General features: G+C 39.9%; 1 protein-coding gene across 3 annotated transcripts in view; it reads right to left on the reverse strand.

Annotated features, from left to right (window-relative positions):
* Positions 1 to 1,127: 1,127 nt before the first annotated feature.
* The window catches only part of SHANK3 (SH3 and multiple ankyrin repeat domains 3), a 281,977-nt gene continuing 263,827 nt past the window's right edge, over positions 1,128 to 19,277 (reverse strand). For 2 of the 3 annotated variants that reach the window (XM_018564419.1, XM_018564418.1), the window contains one exon: positions 1,128 to 2,325. In XM_018564419.1, the coding sequence (XP_018419921.1) occupies positions 1,797 to 2,325 (529 nt within the window). In that variant the 3' untranslated portion in view covers positions 1,128 to 1,796. Of the gene's footprint in view, positions 2,326 to 5,762; positions 5,795 to 19,277 lie in introns of all 3 variants that reach the window. The other variant, XM_018564420.1, reaches the window with a different exon arrangement.

Genomic DNA, 19,277 nt, shown 5'->3' on the forward strand with positions numbered 1-19,277 from the left:
AGAAGCAGCAGCCATCGCTCCATCTTGGGTACTGTAAATTAGTCTGCTTAGTGGGCAGCTGCTAGAGTAGCACAGTCAGAGGGTCTTGTCTAAGCTCCACAATGGCGATAAGGCACTGCAGGAAATGGGATAACTTCAGATTGCTTCTCCCCACTAGGGACCTGAAGCGATTATCATGGCAATAAGGCACACTGGATCCAGGTTGGTCACCCTTGGGTCATCCATCCTCAAGTGCGCAGGGGCACAGTACTTGAGAGGACCCAGCCGGCTCAATGATCCCCAACTTTCCAGTCAATGGTCCCATAAACGACAATATACATGGGGCTGCAGGAGAAGGCTGACCTTGCACGCAGTGACATTTACTAAAATCCACTGCAGGCCCCGCTTGTTCTGGGACAACACTGAACTGGAAGGGAGAATATTGGTGATATTTGTTAGGGAAAATGTACAACATTTCAGAGGGTTGGGATGAGGTCTATTCTTTCTCCGGCTAAACCATAAAAAGCAATGTGAGGAAATAATTGCTATTTCTGAACACCTGAATAGACAAAATTCTGGAGTAAGTCAACATATTTCCAAATTAAATGAAAACCACATATCCAAATGTGATTCCAATTTTAAGTAAAATGTCCAACCAATGAAATCATTAACCAAATATAACCAGAAGAAAAACTCACCTCAAATGCCAGAATAAGCAGTAACCCCTATGGAATATTACAGGAAAGAAAAGATGGAACTTAGCAAGAACACAATAAGAAATATCCCAGAACAGTCATACATAAATGTCACAACTTAAGGACAATCTTCCACCATGTTATATGGATGGCCCAGTCTTAATGAATACCCATGTGCAAATAAATATGACATTGGAACAAATGAGAAGCCCCTAAAAACCAACCAAATCATCCCTTGTAAGATGTGACCCAAATAAAGAAATGCATGTTTCATTCAAAAGAATGCTGGTGGCATGGTGAGGGGTTTATTGTAAAAACACTCATAACCTCCAATAAAAATAAAATAAAAAATAATCAAATAAAAGTTGAAACCCCAAATGAGGTATTACGGGATCCGCATATACCTCTATATACCCCCATATCTGCTGTAAAAAAAAAGTCCAGTGACAGGACTTGAGTTAGATCTTCTTATGGGAGGTGTGCAGCTCAACCCCGTTCCCCTGCAGACTGATCTCTGTCTGACTGCGATCCCTTTATTCATGTATATAAAAAAAAAGGTGGCATTAACACACAGTGGCCTGGCCTTGGGACCCTGTGACTGATCCCACCTCCATTCTATGGCACAGAGAAAGAGGGAGGGAGGGATCAATTACTGGGCCCCACTGCACCGCACAAGGAGAGGATTTTGTGTGTTTGTATGTGCAGAGCTTACTGAATATGACAGTGTGTATATTATCATTGGACATCTGATTTATCAGATAGAATACAGTGTTTTCCATCTGTCATGGTGTGAGTCAACGTCTGTGTATCGGTATGTGTTAAAGTGATTGTATCTGCATGTGACAGGCTAAATGTGATCATACTAGCACAAGTTATAGTTACAGTATGTGTGTGTGAACAGCACTGCGTTCCACTTTTAGTGGGTTCAGCGCAATAAGAACCTTTCTCACTATGTGCAAGACACTGTGTTTGCTCTAGGTGTCCAGGTCTATGTGTGTCTTCAGATGGGTATTTTAAGTATTCTGAGAAGTGACTGTCCTTGTGTGTATGTAAAGAGATTCCTCCCCCCGCAGCGGTGCGGAGTTGCCCTCCCGCTTGATGGGACCGCAGCTCCTGACCGGGTCAGCTGGTGCTGAGTTGACGGAGGGCACGCTCGATGTTCATGCGATGACCCACACGGGTTACTCCCAGCTCTACAAAATCATCCTTGGTAAGCGCAGGTAGATGTGAGCCCTCTATTTCATTGTCCTGGAACTTGAGCCGGTGTTCTGCAAGGTTTAAACTCTCTAGCCAGTCACCAACATCATACTTATTCCAAAGGGAAAGGGGCTTCTGCAGGAATGGACGAGAAGTGTGCATGGGATGCCCAGAAGACGGGGAAGGAGAACGACTCCGGGCGCTGACGCTTCTTACCACAAAGCGCACTTCCTTAGGCTCGTGAGGAACTGAGAGACTGGAGGACTTCAGGATGGTAGGAGGTGTAAGGGTGTAGGAACGTGCCCCACCCAAGGGCTCCACCCTCTCAGAGGAAGGTGATACAGGGCTAGGTGCCCGGCGAGTCAAGGGGTGTCTGGTCCCTGGACGCACGGTGTAGGAAGTTCCATAGCTGCGCTGGGAAATAGTGTGCAGCTCTCCAAGACTGCTGAACAAGCTGTGATAGGGAGAGAGAACATATAAGGAAAGGGAGCAGAGAGGACAAAGCAGGAAGTGGGAGAAAGAAAATTCAAAATAAAAAAAAATTAACAGGGTGTAGAGAAGACAAGAGGAGAATGAAGACCAGGACCATGTGCACAATGCAAAAAAATGTTAATGTAATGAAGAAACAACAATTTGAAAACAGACAGGAAGGGAGACAAAAGAAAAAGGAGGGGGGTGATTAGATAATACAAGTGCAAACAGAGGTAGGTTAGAAGAACAATATTTGGAAAAACAAAAGTAATTATATTGAATTGGGTAGAAATGGAAAACAGGTACATACCAGAAAAAGTTGTAGGAAAGATGACAGGGATAGGAAATATGAGAGTTATTTAAAAGAGAGGAGAAAAAGAGTGAGCAAGAAGAAGAAAGAAAGTAATATAAGTTAAAATGTTTCAAAATTTCTCAACACCACATCCTTTCAAGTATCTCTAAGACCCTGTCCTCAGGAAAAGTGAATGAAGATACTTGTGAATGAAATAGGCTATTGAAAAAAGTGGAAAGGTCAGTGTGACACAATAAGCTATTCAAGGTAAGTGTTAGAGAAGCTCATAGGAGCAGTTGCAGTTACTAAACGGCAGTACTGTATTAGAGATGTATGAAAGTATCCTTTGCGATTCAATAAAAAGTAATTAATGAAATGACTAGTTTTGTCAGAAATTGGCATGCCATTGTCATGGAGGCTACAGTGCATACAACACCAAATTTGCAAAAATGATACAAACTGGTGTTTGTAATAAAAAAAGGACTTAAAGTATGAAGTGTATACGTGGTATGTTTTACAATATTACGGGTAGACGTTAGTGTGAATTACAGCTAAGTGCATGTCTAAATCTCATCCATTCTGCATGCAAATACAAACAATTAGAAAAAATAAAATGCATAACAATAAAATAATCTGTATAAATGAAAGTTAATTACATATTTTTAATTTTCTTCTTGAAATCTAATTGCTAATTATTCTAGATTGTAAGCTCTCACGAGCATGGCCTCCTAACCCTCTTGTATTGAATTGCATTGTGAGCATGGCCCTCCTAACCCTCTTGTATTGAATTGAATTGTAACTGTACTGTCTCCCTTTATTTTGTAAAGTGCTGCGCAAACTGTTAGCGCTATATAAATCCTGTATAATAACAATAAATAATAATAATAATTTTAGATGAATTATGAGGTACCTTGCTGTTCTATATAGCTAAACATAATCGACAGGTAAAAAGATCAACCCTATTTTTAATTATGAGTGCATATCTACGTAATTTGTTAGACTCAAAGATAATCATCCATCAGCCACTAATGACAAAAAAAATGAAAATTATAAATTATGAGCAATGAGGGACAATATTGTTGGTCAAAGGGAGAGTAATGGCTGTTACAAATGATGAACCATGTGGCAGAATAAGAAATGAAATGTGATGAAAGTTCACCATGTCTCTCTTTATCCAAATTTATATTTAAAAATGGGCAACAAAAGAAGGAGATACCTTTTGATATTCCTACTACTACAATTTCATTCATATAGCTCTTTTTAAGCTTGTGAGGTATTGCAATAGATTTGTAGCCTTTGCCAAAACATTAGCATTTCAAATTTAAGGTAATCAGCTCCATTGTGAGCTACATTTATTTTAAAAAAATCTAATTTTTCAAGAACGTACGATGTTCCATTGCAAAACATTTTCTAATGTCCATCATCACTCCTAAGCAGTCCATAGACATGAAATGACAGTTGCCCAACAATAGACTGGAATGGGTGACAATTCCATATCTATTGTGGCAAGCAGAGCCCACTGGTTGACAGCTCTCATCAAGCAGGAGGGAAACCTGCCCAATCACTCTGTCTATCCCCCATTCTGCCGGCACTGCTGTTCTGCTCCCCCATACCCGCTACAAATTGCATAAACTTTCTTGGCTAGCAAACACTCCTAAGATTTGTTCCCTTGAAGGTGGTTGAATATGTCTGACTGCCCTCTGGTCTGCAAACAACCTCATGCTTACGTTATAACTGGTCCCTTGCCACAAAATGTAATCATTCATCCCTTATAACGCTTCACAAAAATATGTCATACAATGGACAAAGTATCCCTGCTGAAGCAACCTCCACTGGCAATGTCATCAGCTTTTATAGTTAGGTAAAAAATAAATATATTTAAAGGCTGAAGTCCAGGTACATACAACAAACATGAATTAGTGCAGTTATGTATCCATTAAAAATAATTAGACACATTTTTAAATGCAACTATTGTAAATTCCTAAATCTGTCTTGATATCAGCTATCTGTAATGTCCGACAGAGCAGACTGGGACAGGGAAGGTCAGCACTAAGAGTCAATTAGGCTCTTTTGCAGTGCACATTTGCAGGAAACGTGCTGACAGTAGGAGAGAACAGAGCAATTAACTATTTAGTGTATTTCTGTCCACTGTCCAGTCAGCAGAATGGGAATTGCTCTTTACTAAAGTAAGCTACTGACTCAGTGGGGGTTAAGGACTTGACTGTACTGTCTGGTAGCTGTGTATGGATTACAAAACCAACTGCACAAAATGTAAAAAAACCTTTAGCAGATAGAACATATGTATTCCAACTGTTTATTTAGCTGTCTGACTGGAGTTCAGCTTTAAATATGCAAAGGTAAACAAATGAATACAGCCTTTGTGTATACAAGTAACTTACAAAGGTAATTTAGTTTAATATGTTTGCTAAATGATGGCTTTCAGTCTAACATCTCAGCAACATAAAATAGGGCTCTGTTGGACCCATTGAGAGTGGGACTTTGTATACCTGTGTATAATTCAGGCTGTGCCAAAGACACCTTTGTTACATTCTTCTCTGATATTTTGTTTGCTATGAAGAATTACACTTACCACCGTTTAGTAACTCTGAGGCTATGGGAAAGAAGTGAAAAGGGAGGAGGGAGATGGCAGCAAATATAATTTTGTATACACAGGGCACACCGATATATCAAAACAAACATAGATTCCTTCAATGTAACTTACATCATGGTAAATATCTGGAGCAATTTGATTTTCTAGAAATGATCGTTTATACACAACCCTTACCACTTGTATGTACATGTCCATGCTTTCATACAGGTAAATGCTTGGACATGGCTTGTTTGATATATTTATGGAAGCTACAGTATTAGGTAATAAATAGTTATAAATATGAGGGGAATAAAAATGAGGGGCCAATTCTTAAGATCTTTTTAAATGCATAAATGGATAACACCTTCTACTTAATGTTTGCTGCCTTTGAGGATAAGGGTAAGGACAACAAAAAAAAAGACTTCCAGATATTACTCCACTGACCTCTGAGAAGGAAAAGTCACAAGACAGGTCAAGGAGGAAGACAGACATACAGACAGAGCCTGCCGCTGATTGGTGGCTGCATGCAAAGACTTACACAATGAGCCAAGACTCCGAACATCTGAGTGTCTGAGACGTATCAACATGCAATATGAGCAGAGAGAATAGAAAGAGACATAGAGAGAGAGAGAGAAAAAAAAAAAGAACGTTGGGGATAGGAAGGGAAATATATAGGGCAAGTCAGGGCCAAAGTTAAAGATGGGAGAGAAAAAAAAAAAAAAAAAAAAAGGAAGTATAGCAAGACAGAGATAGAGGACATGGAATGAGAAATGGGATGGAAGAGAGAGATGTTAACATTGCAAAACCCAAAACAACTAAAACAACGACAGTCTCCTCTCAGAATGGCCAGAGGAGTTATTAACCAAACTACTGTCAGGCAAGATGGTCATGACCAGTCATCACACACATAACAAAACAATCATACAGATAATTTATTTTAACTTCTCTTGCTTACTAACACTTAATAAATATTTGACCTTTAAATGTATAATCCATTCACACATTTATTTTATACAAAGTTAACATTTTTTGTAAATAAATGTATACTTTAAACTACAAAAACCAAACCTATTATTTTCCTAAAAAATGTACAATGGTGGAGGTTCATCTCTTAGACTTCCTTTTACTTCTTATATCACAATGCCCAAGCCACTAAAGCTGGCTATCAGATGACCCACACGTGATCCTGTTCACCCAACATGTCCATTTACTACTATGTGTATGAGTGATTCACAACAGTGTGTAAGTGAATGTACCACTTGGTTTTGGTTTAGCTATATTTATTATTTATTAACAGAAATGAAGATAAAATCTGAGAAAATCTACTAAAATCTTCCAACTGGTCAAACAATTTGCATGTTGGTCTTTCAGTGCACTCGTTTGTGCTTCATACATGTGATTTTGCATAACTGGCTGCATTGGACTAAAAATGGACTGTGGCATTGGGTTTTAGTACAATAATAATATTAATGATGGTTAAAATAAGGACCAATATACTTTAATTAGGTACTGTATAGGGGAGGTTGGTTATCAGTAGTTTAAGCTGGTCCTCTAGTGTTAATAGGTCAAGACTTAAAATTGCCATTATTAGGTGTACTAATAATTATAAGTAAAGTGCAGCTGTCACTTTATAGAAAGCATAATAATGCAAAGGAAAATGACAGAAAAGGACAGATTTTATAAATGACCACTGTATCTGTTTATAAGTCTGTATTATAATGGCACTTGTGTTCCGACAATGCAATAGCAAGAAGGTTGATTTATGGTGCACAGATCCCAAATCTCTGGGAGCCAACCCCTGGTTCATTAGTAGTGACACAAGAGAGAGGAGAAAAAATTGGGTTTTTCGTTGGCTATACTTTTGTAGACCACCTCCTGCTCCTAAAGAATTGCCCTTTGGCACGAAACGCGTTGAGCCTCACCAGCATCGCTTGACTCCTACTGTCAATGCTACCCTACTACCCACCTTGTTTGTTCCACTAGAGGGTTCATCCTTTCGTTTTATGTATTATTGAAGATGTATTGGCTATAATACTGCATCTGTTATCTACATATCAACGTTTATGCATATTTGAACCTCATCTGTGGGACCCCAAGGGGGTTATTAGGAGGTTCCCTCCAAAGGGCGAGCTCTCTTTATATTTTAATCACTTGTCCAATGTCCTTTTTTAATAAGATGTTTTGACAAATACATTTTTCATTTTTATATCCACTTATGTTGTGAAGTCTATTGGATTTGTCACTCTGCCAGCCAACGAAAAACCCCATTTTTTTTCTCCTCTCTCTTGTGTCAATGCAATAGCAAGAGTGAGAAAGCTACAACGCAAGAACAAATAGTACATAACTAAGTTGTGTTTAATAAATGACATTGCAAACTCTTTGCCTCTGTTAAGCACTGTAAAAAGGGGGCATGCAGCTCACACATCTATCCCTAGGCTGTATAAAATGTAACTTTTAATGGTGAATGTTCTCCAAAAGGAAAATTCACTTAGCAGCCCTCATTCCAAATTACAATATCCTCTCACTAATATCTTGTCCCAGAAAAGATGGAGGAAGGACACCAGTTAACTTTATGGGTGAGCTCTACTGGTGCATTCTCTTAAATATGCAGCACTTGATTATCTTTACCTGAATTCCCCACAAAGTGCAAATAAAGGGAATACATGAGGAGAGATATACAGTAGGTGACTGGCGTCCCTCATCCATCCATCCTTTGTATAACAAGATATTAGTGCTAAGATATTGTGAATAGGTATAAAAACTGCTAAGTGTCCTTTTTAGAGAAAATTTGACTACTAAAAGTTGCGTTTTAGACCAAAGATAGACAAGTGGGTCACACGTCCCATTTATGCAGAATAACTGGATATTTTCCCAGTGGACTAAACTTACTTTACCTCACATTAGTGGTCCCTGTTATGATAGCCTCAATCTACACAAAACTGATTATTCAAAATTTTGGTACAAGATCATAAAATACATTCCCCTTCACCTTATTTTATCGCTTGGGAACTGATCTAGTAATGCACACATACTAGGGAAGACCTGGGGCCTCGAGAATAAAAAACCCATCACCATAAAAAAGATATAACTCTTTGGCCCCTGCCAATAACTGAGTTCACCTGTCAACTAGTTGCGGACATAGGGCGTACACCCTAAAATAAACTTTATTGATGTACGCCCTGATCTTTTTTCCTTTCAGCCACTAGTATCAGCAGGACCCAACTTTCATTTCGGCAGTCAAGTCTCATTATGTATTATGTAGAATGAAGAATTAAAAAAGTGTTCATAAAGTGCCACTGGTAAATACATTGTAACAACATTACTGTTACATTGTTTTTTCACTAGTTGATCAGCATATGACATCAGTTAACGCAATCTTTCAGGGCCGATGGACCATAAAGAGTGCGTTCCAGAGCATTCGGCCTCTGGAACGCACTGGAATGCAACCTGGCCCGCTCACTTTGTTTTGGGCGGAAGAAGCCGTGGCGGTGCACTAAAGTCAATGGCACCGCAGCCATGCCCCCCCCCTGCCCGCAGTGCGATTGCCGGCACCTGATCGCGTGCACATTAGTACCTGCGTTGCGTTCCGGTCCGGTACGATCTGCAAAAATAGTGCATGCAGCATTGGGGAAATCTGTCATAGTGATGGATGTCACTATGACAATCTCACATAGGTACTAACACTTCCTTACTTCCTTACTTCACTATCAAAAACTAGGGAAATTTTATAATCAGGGATAATCAAGAGAAAGTTTTTATGGAAACAAGTTTATAGGTGACCTGTCACAATTCTAATGTGACAGCTATATAATTAATGAGTACACTGTTCTTCGTTAACTAAAAATCACATGCCAATATTTAAGAAAAATACCTGTCTGCTGGAAGCTGCCATTATCTGACTTATAAGCTGTATATTAGTGGAAAAGTCATCACCTGACTCACACTGATGCTGAATAGGTGCTATACTGTCCTAGAATTGGAGGCTGCAGGTTGTTAGTCAGATAATAGAGCCACCATCAGAAAGCTATTTCTTTTGTCGACAGATTCCCGTTTAACAGTCATTGAACACAGTTCAAGATCCCAAATGTTGGTTCCTGCAAATGAGAGCCATCCATTTATAACAATGTAACAAACACCATGAGCTGTCACAAGTTGCATCAATTTAATAACGTCACTGTCACAAAATAATAACATTTTGAACATTTTGTTACTTGTACTAATCCCTCATCAATGGTTTCAGTCATGCATTTGTTCTTTTTCTAAGCCAACAAAAAGGATTAGTATTAGCATGTCCACACTGATGATCTGCCAGCGTTTATCTGCAAGCACTGGCTTAGGTCTATGCTGTGCACTCTGTGAGGTCTAAGGAAATGAGAGTGAAGCATGATGCCCAATCTATTTTTGTCCCTCTCCTCATTTCTATATTTTCCAGGTCAAAAAAGTATAAATATTAAAGTGACAGGAGTTAAATCTTAAAAATGCATTCATATACCTTAACTATAAATAAAAATGTATCTTATTTGTGTATCACTCGGCTGTAGATCCTCAAATCATCTCTGAATTCGTGCTGACACTGTCCTTCCTTCTGGAGGTGTCAGAACTATTAAGCGCTCAGAGAAGGAAACAGTAAGGCCTAGACTTATCACCTATACGTAATGTAACATGTGCATACTGGAAGCCATTTTGTTTTTTTTATTCTGTAGAATAAAGGTGAATTTAATTTAATGGTTTATCATGGTTTCATGGCTTTAATCAGAGCAAAACTTCTGACAGAGGGTGGCTACTTTTGTTTCCCATGGTCCCTGTGTGTGTTGTAAAGTAGCCACTGCTCCAAGCTCGCTCCCTTGATGGACTGCAATGTCATGTTTAGTTTACTAATTTGTATTGAGATTGTAGTCCATCATGGGTGTGAGCTTGGAGCGGTGGTTATTTTACAACACACACAGGAACCATGGGGAACAAAAGTAGTCACCTCCCAGAAGGAAGGACAGTGTCAGCACCAATTCAGAGATGATTTGAGGATCCACAGCAGAGTGATACACAAATAAGATACATTTATGTTAATAGTTAAGGTATCTGAATGCATTTTTAAGATTTAAGATTGAAATAAGAGTTTAGTGTCACTTGAATGCTTTTATTGGAAGTACAGGTTTCATTCCTAATACACAATATGGCACTTTCTGCTGGATTACTATGAAAACTTGGTGCATTGATTCTGTTTAAATACTTGAACTGCATATATAAGACAGCATTGTGTCCAGCCAAATCTGTCTCTGGTTTGGCTTCTATAATGCATTACAACTTTAAAATGAGTATTGAAAACAATGATTTATCCTACTAAATGTTACAGTTATGGGATTTCACTGTTTGAGCGTTTTACAGCGCGTCGATCAGCGCTGTAAAAGTCCCAGGGGTGAACCAGGCCTAAGGGGGTTAAATGAGCTGCAGATTTTGTAAAGATTTGGGGATCACTAAGGAGCATATTAATAGCCGTTCAGTTACCAAACATTTGCTGCAAGTGAATCTTCCTAGTGCATGTTTTTATATAAGTGATTAATTCCCCACTATTGAATGTTTTGTGGAAGTCACCTTCATTGTTTTATTGATATGCTCCTAATTGTAGAGCTATAAAAGCTAGTAGATAATAAAGATGATATAGCATATGGGAATATTTCCTAAAATCCAGACTGCACATTTAGCCACTGCCCAAAAACATTTCCAACTTTAAAATTCCTAAAATAACAACACATTTCCTGACAACAACATTTGAAATTACAATTCCCTATTATCATCTTTAAAAAATTCCAGGCAGAATAAAACTTAACCCTTGTAGTGGGGCTACCCCCACACTGAAAAAGGTTTAGGTGCTCGTTGTGATCTAGGGTCTAAAATAAAAAAAGATATAGTCCTTGGTCTAGCCTGGCTGCTAGACCGTTTCCTTCAGCCTCCCTCCCTCTCTGCTCTGGCGAAGGAATGTCCCTCGACACCCTCACCTCCAATACACTGTACTGGAGGTGATGACTCCAGGATCCCTAGACCGCCGGAGTGTTATTTTACACCCTAGACAAAAATAAGCACATAATCCTTGCAGTTTGGGGGTAGCCCCACTGCAAGCATGACGTTTTCTTCTGGCTGGAGTTCTTTTTTAGGGAGAGTTGGTTTATGCCTGAGCTTTCGCAGTACTTCACTGCAACTACTATTGCAAAGTAAGCATTTAATACAAATAATCTGACCCACGTTTTTAGGTGAGATGGCAATCTTACCCAATCAAATTAATTTATTATATTTCTCTGTACTCTTACAGGTCAGACAACACTGTTGGTATAAGACCAGTCCATTCATCTGGACTCATGCAGGTCCAGAAAAATACATTAGGTGTACTATAAACTTTGTGATATACTTCATCCAAGATTACCATTTCCCTCCTGCTGAGGGTATAAAAGGAAAGATACAGTAAAGTGAGAATACAAAAATGCCAATGATAGGGGACGGAAACATATGTGAGACTAAAAAGGTTACCGGCAGGGGTCTACAGTTTCTGTTTTTCTAAATAAGATTTGGATATGGTGCTGCATGTTAGATGTGATGCAAAATACAGCTGTATGTTAAACTTCTCTTTGAAACCAATATGGTATGCTAATTAGCTTTATGTATTAAATGTGTGCATCTGGTAGATAGCATGACTCATCTTTATCAACTGCGTAATTTACACAGATTCCTTTTATAAACTGATGTAAGATACAGAAATGAGACTCCGCATGTTATGCTATGCATTGAGTGTAGCATATCATGCAGTGCATTTTAGCTTTTGCAGCTGGTCCCCAAACTTTGAAATCCCTAATAATCAGTTCACAGTCGAACTGCAATACTTAATATATGCAATATATTTAGTAATCCCCCCTCATGTATAGATTTTTATCAAATCATATTTTAAATCAGCTGTACTAGGATAGTACTAGGATTTTTCACTTGGGGGGTGTGTTGATGGCATTGAAGTGTCTAACTGAACCGGTTGGCCCTCATTAGCAAAGGACAATCTCTTTGTAAAGAAAAATGCCATCATCATCATCTCTACATAGGTCTTATAATGTAGGTACTCATACTCTACCCAAGTAGGAAAGGACTTTTCTGATAACACTGGCAGGTCTATTCACAAAAGGATGAAGAGTTTGGAGAAGGCAGGAGAAGTGAACAATCTAGGACAAAACAGCTGATTTGGAAAAATTCTCCAATTCAGTTCACTTCACAGTTCAGCTATGTTGTCCTAGATTGTTCACTTCTCCTGCCTTCTCCAAACTCTTCACCCTTTTGTGAATAACCCTGAGAGTCTTACAATGAGGACAGTGTCTGGTTTCTTGTGTAAAAAATACAGATTTCCCTCCATGCTGAACAGCTGCCTGTAGTGATGCATTTTAAAGTTAAAATGTCTTGTGACGCAAAAGCACTTACATTCTACATTAAATGTACATTATTGTCCACTCTAAAAGGTGTGCCTCCTGACTGTGCACCAATGGTACATTCAGTTATCATTCATAAAGGGCACATGAGCTTTCTTACCTCAATATGTTACAATTCTATTTATTTTGCTTGTGTATGAAAGGGATTCTTAAATCTAGTTTGCAATGTGGTATAAACTAACACCTCAAAGCAGCCACTAAATAAAGATTAACTTAGAACTAAGACGAGCCATATCTCTTATCTCTTCTTCCTATCCTATGTGTATGCTAAAACCACTGAAGGGCTTCCCAAATTGTGAGACAAAACAAGATAAATTGTCTAATTTTGCAGAACTGTCTACTCGCTCCTAGAATGAGCAGATGGGAAATTAGGTTTTCTTTTCTCTTTGGTTGTGGTAGAAGGGGATTTAGACTGGGGTTACAAGTAATAAGACCTTGCTTAGACATCAAAAGCAACGGTAGCATTGGGCGTGATTAATGCCCATAATCCGTTTGTTTGAAAGTGGCCTGAACATGGTGAGAAACACTGCTGACAATACTTTTCTGGAGACTGTATAGCAAATTATATCATGTTTACATCTAAAAACTCTGAGCTCTATGCTAAGCAAAGCAGACATCTCCATATTTTGTTCTGCTGCACTTTCTGACACAGACATCTGACCATCCATATCTAATGGCTATGGGTAACCATATATTTGACCTGACATTACATGGATATAACGATGTGACATGGTATTTGCTGTGTGTGCATCACACCTGACAAACTGAGACAAGTATTTATGAAAGCCTGCTGCTTAAATCAAGACAACTGATAAAGAGTATCACTTAAAGGACATTTGTCTTTTCTATCAACAGCCTTTTCATTTACCATTAAAATATATTTTACATATGTGGTTGCATGTCATTAGAGGCTTCCTGTTACACATTCATACTTGTGACACTTTTAGACTAGTATTGTGACACATATCACGGGCTACAAATATTTCTTGACACTGGCTGCAAACCACACTACAGTTCTTAATTAGACCCAAAGTACAAACCTTAAACTTTCTGTAAGTCTTAATCAGGCTATTGCTCTTTGCTAGAGGCTTCAAGTATAATGGAGAATTATAAATGTTTCTTCTGAGTAAAGCTGCCTCAAAGTAGCATTAAAGGCTTGGTCTTTATTACCTTAATGCATTCTTTGCATTGTATTACCCTGCCCCTCCAAACTTATCTCCGGGCCGTTTGTCTCCTCCGACGGGACCAGGAAGATACTCGGCATTCCCTGAACTTCCTGGTCCTGGGGTAGGGTACTGAGGGCAGAAGAGCCATCGGCTCATTCTGCCGCCAGTTCAATTGTGACTGTGAGAGAGGGGTGTGTGGCTTACCGCTCGCTGTGTGTGTCTATGGACACACACAGCTATTTGCAGCCACAGCCGGCTAGCTGGTGGAGACACCCGCACAGGGTGAGGCGGGCTAGCGGTTCAGGGATAACGAGGAAATGGAAAAGTAGGGATGCACGATACCAATACTAGTATGCTCCCGATGCCTATGCTGATAACGGAACTTCCAGTATCAGAAAGCCAGTCGGCAAATCATTACACCTTGTCACCAGGGAGCATGGAGCTGGCTACCCAGCCAATCCGGAAGCCAGGGGGCTGGTAATGACTCGCCACCTGGCTTCTTGAATGGCCAGCTTCCCAACAAATCAAGAAGCCAGGCGGCAAATCATTACACGGCGCCCGGCTTTGTGGTTGGCTGGGAAGCCAGCTCCAAGCTCCGTCATCACCTGGAGGTGAGGGAGCATGGAGCCGGGCTCCCGGCAAATCAGGAAGCCGGGTGGTGGGGGCTATGACTTGCCGCTCGGCTCCTAGTAGGCCAGCTTCCCAACAAATCAGGAAGCTGGGTGGTGAATCATTACACACTGCCCGGCTTCCTGCTTGGCCTGGGAAGCCGGCTCCATTCTCCCTCGCCTCCAGGAGAGGCTCTCTCGCCAACCAGCTTCCTGATCTGGCCAACCAGGAAGCTGGGCGGCGAGTCATTACCCGCCCCCTCCAGCTTCCTGACTGACCAGAAAGCCGTCAGGGTGGTGACGAGGGAGCATGAAGCCGGCTTCCCAGCCAATCAGGAAGCCGTGCGCTGTGTAATGACTCGCCCACCGGCTTCCTGATTGGTTGGGAAGCTGGCCAACCAGGAAGCCAGGTGGCAAGTCATTACTCGCCCCCCGACTTCCTGACTGGCCAGAAAGCCGTCTCCATCTTTCCTCGTCACCTGGTAGACGAGGGAGCATGGGGACGGCTTCCCAGCTAATCGTGAAGCCGGGCGGCGTGTCATTACAAGCCGCTTAGCTTCCCAGGTAATCAGGAAGCCAGGCGGTAAGTCATTACACGGCGCCTGGCTTCCTTATTGAGACATCTTGTATCGGGTTCGGTATTGGCGAGTACCGGAAAAAAAAAACTAGTATCGGTGCATCCCTATCAAAAAGTATAAAAGGAAAAAAAATGGAAATTAATATAATTAAATATAAAAAGAAAAAAAATAAGGTTTCATATCACTTTAAGGTATATAATCCTTGCATTTGGCTTTCATAAGAAGAAGAAGCTTTTCTTCTTGATGCAATTTGTGAGGCGGTGTCTGCAGTTGCCACATACATCTTACATTGTTGCTCAACAGAGATGAAGATGGCTGAATGACTGTCACATTTCATGTTTTTGAATGTTTTTTTTTTCTTCTTTAATTATACAATATATAGCAGGCTGTTAATTTTGCTTCAAAGTAACTTGTACTGAGAGAAAAACATGGGCTGCAATTTCTGATCTTCTTCTGAAACTGCTAATGACTTGACTGTCTCTGGCCTCAATACTTTCTGACTCATTGATTAGGAACAAGCAACAGAAAACCAAATTAGAACGCCTATTCTGTATACTTGTTCCGGGTCAGTGACTCTAAAAGGGTTGACCTTTGGATCAGCACAACAGCCAGACAACTGGTATTTTCAAAGGAAGAGGTTAGCAAAATGTCTTCAGTACATGCTTGCTTAAATGCTTCTTTGTTTAATGGCTATATAATATGTTTTGCAGAGGAAGAGTACTTCCTACGTTTTGTGTTTGCCTTTATTTTAAATATGGTCCGATTGGTCATTATGGAAGATATGCTGGCTGGAAACAGTGGCTAAAGCAACCAGGATTTCTAAATACCTGTGCTGCATGTAAATACATAGATGGGAACTATACTATTGATAATAATAGTACACAACATTCAGCACGTTAGGTGCACTTCATAATGTGGTTTTTAAGGCGGCAGGAATGTTGCTTTTAGTGGGTTTATAAGACAGAAGTATGTTCTACAAAAAATCTGAATGCCTACTCTGCTCCAACAGTTTCAAAGCTGTTTTTGTAAATTCTGAAAATAGCAGATTAGCGGTTTTAAGAGAGAATACAGCAGTTGGTAAACACTGGGGAGCAAGTAAAGGGGCATTTCACATTCCTGTTAAAAGTACTCAGACGCGTGGCAAAACTTTGCCTGCGTTCCGATCCACTGCAAACGCAAAAAGAACTGCTTGCCCTATTTTTTTGCGTTTGCAGTGGAACGGAACGCAGGCAAAGTTTTGCCCCGTGTCCGATCGCACTGCGGGCAGGGGGGCGTGGAAGTGGTGCCATTGAATTCAATGCACCGCCACGCCCCCTCCTGCCCCAGAACGCAGGGGGAAGTTTTGTGAGGGATTGCAGTGCGTTCAAGCAGCTACCGCTCTGGAACGCACCGCATTCGGTGTAAACAAGCCCTAAGCCTGGATCTTTGCCAAGAGTCAGTTTGGCATGCAGGCCGTGTCTTTTCTTATAGAAGATTGTGAATTGAGACATTTAGGATTTAGGATTGCAAGGGCTGTATGCTATAATAAGCATAATTATTTGTGACCGCATCATTTATTGTACAGCTGTTTTATTCAGCTCCTATGCTTATTTAATTAACATTAGGGCTGGATTTACCATAAGCCATAGCAGGCCTATAATCGTAGGCCAGGTTCACACCTGGACGCCAGCATTTGTGCGCGTTCCAATGTCAGTTTTTGCGCACGTTTGATAACGTTGTGCGTTTTTGTGAGCAGATTGGTGCTCATTGAAGTCAATGAGTAAACGCGCTTAAAACTTGTGCAAAAACACAGCGACAGGCGTTTTGCTTATTGCAACAAAACGCTCAGATGTGAACAGGGCCATAGAAATTAATGGGATTTTGGGGGGGGGGGGGGGGGACATATTTTTTAGCATTTTTAGGGCACAAAAAAGCACTACAAAATGCTCAGCGTGAACCAGGCCTTAGGCAGAAAAACGAAGAAGTAACTTTTGCCTCTATTGTTATTAACTGAACATTTTTTCCCATCATCAGTAAAAATACAATAATCTCATATAAGCCTATCTACACACTGTCACGATATTCTATTCCAGATTAGGACCAATAAATCAATTAAATGTTCTTGTAAAAGGGGTGATCCTAGCAGAGGGGTGTTACTTGCGGCACCAAAGATTGTGTGCCTGCAGGCGTCAGTGAAATACATCCAGCCCTGCTTATCTTGCTTTCCTATACTGAGCCATCATGTATTATTAACAGGGCTAATGGACCAAGAATAAAATCTTTACTAAAGATAATGATAAACTATAAGTAATATTATGAATAAAAGATTAGAACAAGTCAGATAATTAGAACAGGATCAAAAGTTGTTCAAATGTCTTTGAAAGATAAATTGCCAACTTCCTATCAGATAATAATCTGTGCAGCAGGATGTCACTGCACAGCTCTCAGTAACATTGTCGGAAGTATCCCGCGCCTCCCACACACAGAAATTAGCAAAGAAATTAGCAATGAGTCTGTTCCGCGTCACCTGACAAGCTTTCCAGACACTGGATGGAGTACAGCAGAGAATTAAACACATTCTGTTTCCTAATCATATGAAAAGATGCATTTTCATTTAATTGTAAAAACAGACAAGAGTAGACATATATATAGCCAAAATGTTTTGTTAGAGATATAAAACTGATTGCTAATTAAATCCTATCAATTGCACCTGAGTTCAATTAGCAAATCATTTTATATCTCTAACATTTTGGATGTATATATTTAAAAACCATATTGGTTTCTATTTTGAAGACTCAAAGCTTAGTAGATAGGATATTAGTCTTGAGGGGAGAAGCCGGGCTGCATAAATATCTTTGTTGCAAATAAAGTATATTAAATGTTGCAACAAACTGATTAGGTGAATAAAATATTTTAAATGCAATGGCTGCTTTTTTTTGTTCTACAATCCTTCACCATCTTTACTGTTTTGGTTTATGACCTTTAACAAGAAATACTCCATGAAACGTTAAACAGCAGAAACTGGTGAAGTATAACTTGTAAATTACCCTAACCTCAGTGGTAGCCTACTTGAAAATCATTGCTACAAAATCCCATTTCTCCCTGCAGTTCACCTGCTGCCCACTGGATTCAAATTCCAATTTAAATGTTTAAATTGAAGTATTTGTATCCAGATGAATTTGTAATGTTGGACCAGCAGTCCTGCATTGAACGTGAGGACAAAGATATCCACGTCTCCATTCCGGAGTGTCAGAGAGAAGAGGAGAGCACCAGCTACCGCACTTGATGAGCATTTAACCCTTGCAGTGTGTTTGTGGGTGCACTGGAATGGTATTTAAAAAAAAATTCTGGATTCAAACATTCTTTGATTAAAGTGTATGTCCAGTCAAAACCTTTTTTTTTTTTTAAGTTTTGGACAGAGTGGTAAGGATTAGAATGGTTTCTACTACTATCCGGAGCTCAATTAGAGAGACTTCTTCTTACTCATAAGTATATAGACAGCAATAAAAGGCTGATAGGGATTCTAGCCTTCCCCTACTCTACTAAAAAATAAAGATTTGTGAGTTGTATGCCTTTACCTATTTATTGATTATTTAGAAAATGTAATATGTCTCTTATCTATGATAATGGCGTTTAAGTGGAAAACAGCCTAAATTTACCTTTTCATGTTAGCTAATGATATTAGTAGAACATTGTACCTGTGAGAACAGTAAATTAACCTCTAGGTTCAGTAATATGTAGCAGATGACATGGGGATATTGTTCAAGTACTTTCTGTTAAACATAATTATGAGCCCTAAAATATTTTATTTTATAAGTTCCCATTTTCATTTTAAAGAATACATTTAGAAATTATAAAAACCACCCAGCCCCCTCCTTATTCCTCTAAACCAGCCTTTCTGAACCAGTGTGTCGTGGCCCCCTGGGGTGCCTTCTGGCTTCCTCAAAGGTGCCTCGAAATGTTGTGATGGTAGGACTCTGATATTAAGGGGAAACTGAGGACTCCTATATGAAGGGGTACTGAGGACTCTGATGTGAAGAGGGGACTGAGGACTCTGATGTGAAGGGGGACACCCCTTTTTTGTGAGGGGTCTCCCCTTAAAATCCATTACATTTTAGACTGTGGCACCTTGAAATTTTCAAACTTTTAAAGGGTGCTGTGAATGAAAAAAGGTTGAGTAATCTACAGTAAGCTAAATCCCTCCCCCCGGGTGCATACTTCACCCCCCACCCAGTGCATCCTTACCTCCTTCAACAGAGGGGGGG

Source organism: Nanorana parkeri, unplaced genomic scaffold (genome assembly GCF_000935625.1).
Source record: "Nanorana parkeri isolate BGI_ZX_2015 unplaced genomic scaffold, ASM93562v1 scaffold749, whole genome shotgun sequence".
In the NCBI taxonomy this organism is placed as follows: Eukaryota; Metazoa; Chordata; class Amphibia; order Anura; family Dicroglossidae; genus Nanorana; species Nanorana parkeri.